General features: G+C 42.8%; 1 protein-coding gene across 1 annotated transcript; it reads right to left on the bottom strand.

Annotated features, from left to right (window-relative positions):
• LOC132367803 (interferon alpha-13-like) lies at positions 1-513 on the bottom strand. Its single transcript, XM_059926396.1, has one exon. The coding sequence runs from the start codon at positions 511-513 to the stop codon at positions 1-3; it is 513 nt and encodes a 170-aa protein (XP_059782379.1).
• Positions 514-6,003: the final 5,490 nt, after the last annotated feature.

Raw genomic sequence — 6,003 nt, 5'->3', positions numbered from 1 at the left:
TTACATAAGGGAAAGGCACCTTTCAGTTTCCACTCTGACAACCTCCCAGGCACAGGGGCTGTATTCCTTTGCCTTCAGGTAGACATGGATTCCGTGGAAATACTCCCGGGCAGCCAGTCCCAAATCTCGACAATCTAGATTGTCTTCTCTCAGCTGCTCCAGTCGGTGCAGCCTCAGATGAAGGCTGGAGAGAAGTTTATCGAGGAGGGTGTTGTTCCAGGCAGCACGGCTGTCCTCCGTGGCGAAGAGGTTGAAGATCTGCTGGAGCATCAGATGGTGGTGACAGGTGCCTTGAGTCATCTGGATTGGGGTGATATTCTCTCTTTTCCAAGGACATTTGAAGTCGGTTCTGTCCTTTAGGCACCACTGAGAGGGGATCCTTTGCATCTGTTCCAAGTTTTGGAAGACTTCCTTGTTTTCCTGGCTATGGCTTCTAGGCAAGTTCCAGCCAAGAGAGCAAGCAGGGATGGAGCAGAGCATCACTCCTGCCACTAGCAAATAGATCTGGGCCATTGAGAATGAGTGATTCACTAGATGGCCGCCAGGGGGCGCGCGGGCACCGCCAAACAATTAGTGGGCAGCTTCCTTCCCTGGAACTGTGGACAGCGTCCTTCCCTAGGCGGCCGGTAGAGGGCGCAGGGTTTGTTTGGGAAACGCCGACTACTGAGTTTGCAGTCTGCGGTTGTCTCCTGCGGTTCGAGAGACAGGGCGAAACGTAGTCTCTGAGGCTGCTTTAATAGTCAGCATAGCGCGCGAAACACCTTCGTTTACTCGGTGCTGAGTGTTGAAGAGGAAGCCTTGTCGCGGCCTGGCCAGCGACATTTTTGTCTGGTTGGGAACCGGAACCTTGCATTTTCGGGGCTTCCCCTGAGTTTTGCGCTTTATTTTCTCACAGAAACTTGAGCGAGGCAGTTTTGGGGAAAGAAGCCTTTTTCTGAGCGGTCTGAGGTGGGGAATCAGAGCGATTCCCAGCCTCAGAGAAAGGGGAGCCGAGTTTACAGATTCGGGCTCGTTTCTGGCGCGAGGCAGCGAAGGCTCAGAGAAAAGGGAACGCGGCGGCGGGGGCGATGGGACGACAGGACGATGTGGGGCCGCCCTGGGGGTGAGTCGGAGCGCGGCCACCACCGGGGCCGAGGACGCGGGAGCTGAGCGCCCCTGTAGATGCTCTGGGACTTCATGGTGTCTTTCAAGGATACAGCGTTAAAGTGAGGGAGAAAGTACTGAATATCTGAAAAGTAGGAATATTAAAACACTCACAGCATTTTATTTGTTATATTTTAAAATTAATTTTATATTTAACTTAATTCATATCATATTTAAATTAAATATTTTAAATGTTTCATATTTTTATAATAAATTTATGTTAAAATATTTTCAATATTAAGCATAGAATATTAAAATATATTTTCATATTAAAATATATTTTCATATTAAAATACAGCATTTTATTAAACTTTATTTAAACTATTGTCTTTATACTAAAGTATTTAATATAATTAATTATTTGTTTATTTACTTTAGGCTGGGTTTATATTTATTTTAGGCTGGGTTCAGTCTTCCTGGCGGTGCGCGGGCTTCTCATTGCGGTGGCTTCTCTTGGTGAGGAGCACGGGCTCTGGGCGCGCAGGCTCAGTAGTTGTGGCTCGCGGGCTCCAGAGCACAGGCTCAGTAGCAGCAGCACATGGACTTAGTTGCTCCACGGCATGTGGGATCTTCCCAGAGCAGGGATCGAACCCGTGTTCCCTGCGTAGGCAGGTGGATTCTTAACCAGTGCGCCACCAGGGAAATCCCAAGTGTTTAATGCAGTTTTACTTTTCTACCTTTAATGGAAGCCAACTCATTAATATTTTCAAGATTACTTTCTCACTTGTTTTTAATTGAGGGAATTACCATGTTTGACAATTTCTAATGACCCCGTGATAGTCTTAACTGATTTTTAACTCATGTTCCTGAAATGTCTTTCCCAGGACCTCACCTTGACTATATGGTTAGAAAGAAGGGTTGGTGTGTACAAGCAACTGAGCACATTTAGCAGGTCAGACTTTTTCATTTTTCTTTAGTAAGAATTTTATACACTAAGTGGAATTTGCCCAAATTTCATTTACATCATGAAGGCTAACTTTGTAAGACTGTCAGGGCCATGCAAATGGAGGTCAACTTCATTTCTTTACTTAAAATTTTTATATTTTGTTCCTCGTGCATATCTTGGTATTAATTTTCATTTTAAAACGTTGCATTAAAACATCCTTTATCTTGATGACTTAGATTTGGTGTCTTCTTACCATTCATGCTTAAGAGAAGTACTAGCTTAACATTGCCCTAATGCTAACCCAGGAAATAGCTTTTGAATTAGAGTATTGTGCTGTTCCATGGCTGAAAATCTAGGAGTGCTTTACTTCTCATCACTCTCTCCCCCATATATATATTTCTAACCATTTTCCTGGTCTCTACAACATTATTTTAATGTCTTTTTTTTAAGGAAGAAAAAACCCTTTTGACTGCCTTCATCTGATTTTCTCAACTCACACCCCCTTGGCTATGGTAACCAGAAATCTGATCTCTTTTTCTCTGAGGTTATGTGTTTGTTTTGAAAGTATAATTTAATCTGTGTCTTAAAAATTAACACCAGAGGTGGTCTGAAACAAAATAAGGTGAGGAAAAGGACTATTTATCTCATTTATACTAGTCACAGAGCAGCCTTTTTTTTTTTTTTTTTTTTTTTTTTTGTGGGGAGGAGGTCAAAACACTTTCTTAGATGCTGCAAAGAGCTTCAGATGCCGTAGGATTTCTCCTTAATGTACCGGGCCCTGCTCTAAGGGTAGAGACTAGGTCTCTACTCCTTCGCAGGCCTACAGGCAGTCCCTCTCCTAGAGTTTGCATTTGGGGGCCTCAACATGCAGACCCCTGCGTGTTAAGGAACCTGCAGTCAGAGCTTCTCTTGGCTGGGCTGAGGGTGGACTATACAGGTTACCATTTGTTATATTAATACAAAAGGCTGCTATCATTCACTCTGTTCAAATTCTCAGCCTATACTTGGCAAACTTTATTTGATCTAGGCAATGTCTTGTGTGACCACAACTAAAGTTGTCTCCATTTTTTAAAAGAGGAAATGAAAATCTGATGTCATTTAAATTCAGGAGCCCCAGATTTTGGTCAGAGTGGAGCTTTCTGCTGCTCCCAGGCCCTCCTCTTCATCAGCTCTGAGCACTGGCCCTCAGCTGCACTGAGCACGCGGTGCTGCCTTCATCCTAATCCTGCCTCTGAAGTCTGTCCTCCCTGCTCCCTGGAGGGCAGTCACCATCCCTGCCTTACTTTCCTGGAATCCACATTGCCAAGCGCATTGTCACATATATGTGCAGTCAGAACATTTCTGGTGACAGAATGAAGAGAACTGCATGAATTCACCCTTGCTGTTCATTTTTAATGAATAATAATGTCACCATTATCTGTAAACTGTCAGAAAACGTGAGCTATGGTCCTGTAAAGAAATGTGGAAGAATTTAAATCTAATGTATCAGACCCTTTAGAGGAAAATGCAGAGAGGTGAGGCTAGTTGTATTTTGGTGCAATTTAAGAAGTGGCAAAGTAGAGTACAGGGTCAAACCTCTAAGTATTCTCATTAGAATTGAAAAAGAGATATATTGAGACTCAGGTTTTTATTTCAACCTTGGGTCTCATTTAGATGAATACATCCTATTGGATTGATACTCTTTCATGTTCCAGGAGTGTGTTTAATTTCCAGTGTAATAAAAGAAGAATTGAAGTTGTGACATTCTATGTTGCCCATAAATGGAAGACAAATTGCAAAAACGTGGAAACAATACTGGGATAAGTAGAGAAATGACAATCCTGGCCTATTTAAGAATCTCATTTGCAGGCAGGTACTCAGAGCAGCTGGATACAGGCTCCCACAGCCAGACACCTGCATCACCAGGCTCACCGGGGCCTGCCACCCTCCTCACTGATGACACCCAGGATGATATTCTCCAGCCCTGTCTGCACACTTAGATGTGACCTGGCCCAGAACCACAGCCTGCCAAGCAGGAGACCCTCACAGTCCTGCCCCTAACAGGGAGAATCTTCTTTGTTTTCCTGCCTGAAGGACAAGAAGGTTTTCAGGTTGCATCAGCACCAGCTGGCTGACAGCCAGTTCCAAAACGCTCAGGCTGCCTCATTCTCCATGAGAGGATACAGCACTTCTCCTTCGTCTTTAGCACGAACAGCTGAAATTCCTCACTGGGCTTGATCAACAGTGGGAAGATCTGGAGACTCGTTTGGTGCAGGAGATGGGGAGGAAAAGACCGTCCTGGTCAATGAGGACTCCAGCCTGACTTTGAAGAACTCCTTCCAAAGGACCAGGCTCGATCTGAAAAGAAAGTCCATAGCTGCTGTGCCCAGGACAATATGAGAGTGGAAGTTAAGGCGTGAAAATCAGAGTGTGCTTTCCCTGTATGTTCAACCTCAGAGAACCCAGGAGTGGGAAAAGGAGACCTGGACCCAATCTTCTACAATGGAGTCTTCTCTGCTTAGAGGTGGCCTCAAGCGCGTCAATATTCGCTCAGTTCAATGACTTTTCTTCTGATTCAGTTGTAAATGCATTGAGTCATCTCAGCACATTGTTTTTCAATAGTAAGTGAAAACAATACTTTTGAATGGACAGAAAATTTATTTTTAATTTGTAATAATTAGAATTATTTCTCTATGATGATTATTATATTTACCAAATTTATTCTTCATATTATGATATGGTCAGCTTTGTGTCTTATTTTCCTTTGCTTTGGGGGTGCAAAAGGTATATTTTAAGTGTTAGGTTTAACTCATACTCTTAAAGAAAAGCAGAGTGTCCTTAAACCTTTAATCTGCCTTAAAAATCCAAAGGGAACATAAATAGTTTTATTCATTTCATTGGTTCTTAAAATATTTTGAAGTATCTCTGCTTTCAGGATTTTACTGGTGTTTTTTAATATATTGGTAGATAAAACAAAGATATTACTTTCTTAATGGAGCACTCTGTCAGAGAAGACAGGCCTTAAAGAGTAAAAAATTAGCTTGAAACACTTTCTAGGAGGTGAAGGAGATGCACAAGGCATTATGACAGGTTATAGCAGCTGGAGCTATTCTCTTTTACTTGTTCTTTCTCGGAGAAAGCATGTCTAATGGTTGCTGATTCAGTTTCAGCAGTTGCATGATCAATAAACTGTGAAATATATTATGGAATCATGGAATTTAAACTTCAACAAAGAAGTGTGAATATCCCTTGTATTGTTGGCACTGTGGTGGGTGCCAAGTACAATGAAAATAGTGGACACATTGCCTGGTGTCACAGAGCTTGCAGTCTGGTGGAGATATGGGTAACTAGGTGTTCAATTAAAGGAATGCTAATGCTGTGACAGGGAAAGTACAGGTTCTTGGGGGCATGTGGGCTTGCATGGATCAGGGAAAGCTTCTGCAAGAGCAGTTGGTAAGCTGGCATCCCAGGGGTCTGCAGGAGTTTGCCAGGTAATTGCATGATGGTCAGTTTTGGCCATGTATGGAGATCATCTAGGGTAGCAGGTAAATATGAGGGTTTGGAGCTAATGACATTTGTTTGGAGATGTGAACCTGGGTAAAGACATGCATATGGAAGTCAACAGTCATAGAGATGACGTTTGGAACTATTTGGGAGGTTGAGACTATATGTGCAGAGAGGATGAAGGGTGGGACTAGCATAGATCTTTGAGGAACACCAATTCCCTAAGATGAGAGTGTGGAGTCAACAAAGAAAGGAGAGGAGGAGGAGCAGAAAAGCAGACGATGGTGGTGACATAGAGATCAGATGAAGGTCAGCCTTTAAAATGGCGGGTGTAATAACAAGTATCTGATGCTTCGGACCTGTCAGCCAAGGCTGCTTCACATTGATCTCTAACCTCAGTAAGATGTAGCTTATTGGCAATATCTTATGACCTAGTAAGTATTTTAAGAAATTAATCTCAATTTTCAAAATATTTTTTTCCTCTCATTTGT

This window comes from Balaenoptera ricei, chromosome 6, assembly GCF_028023285.1.
Source record: "Balaenoptera ricei isolate mBalRic1 chromosome 6, mBalRic1.hap2, whole genome shotgun sequence".
NCBI classification, from domain to species: domain Eukaryota; kingdom Metazoa; phylum Chordata; class Mammalia; order Artiodactyla; family Balaenopteridae; genus Balaenoptera; species Balaenoptera ricei.
The sequence above is the reverse complement of the archived record's forward strand: the minus strand, read 5'-3'. Positions and strand labels throughout refer to the sequence as shown.

Coding starts and splice junctions, on each gene's coding strand:
- LOC132367803 (XM_059926396.1), bottom strand. CDS start 513: ATGGCCCAGATCTATTTGCTAGTGGCAGGAGTGATGCTCTGCTCCATC.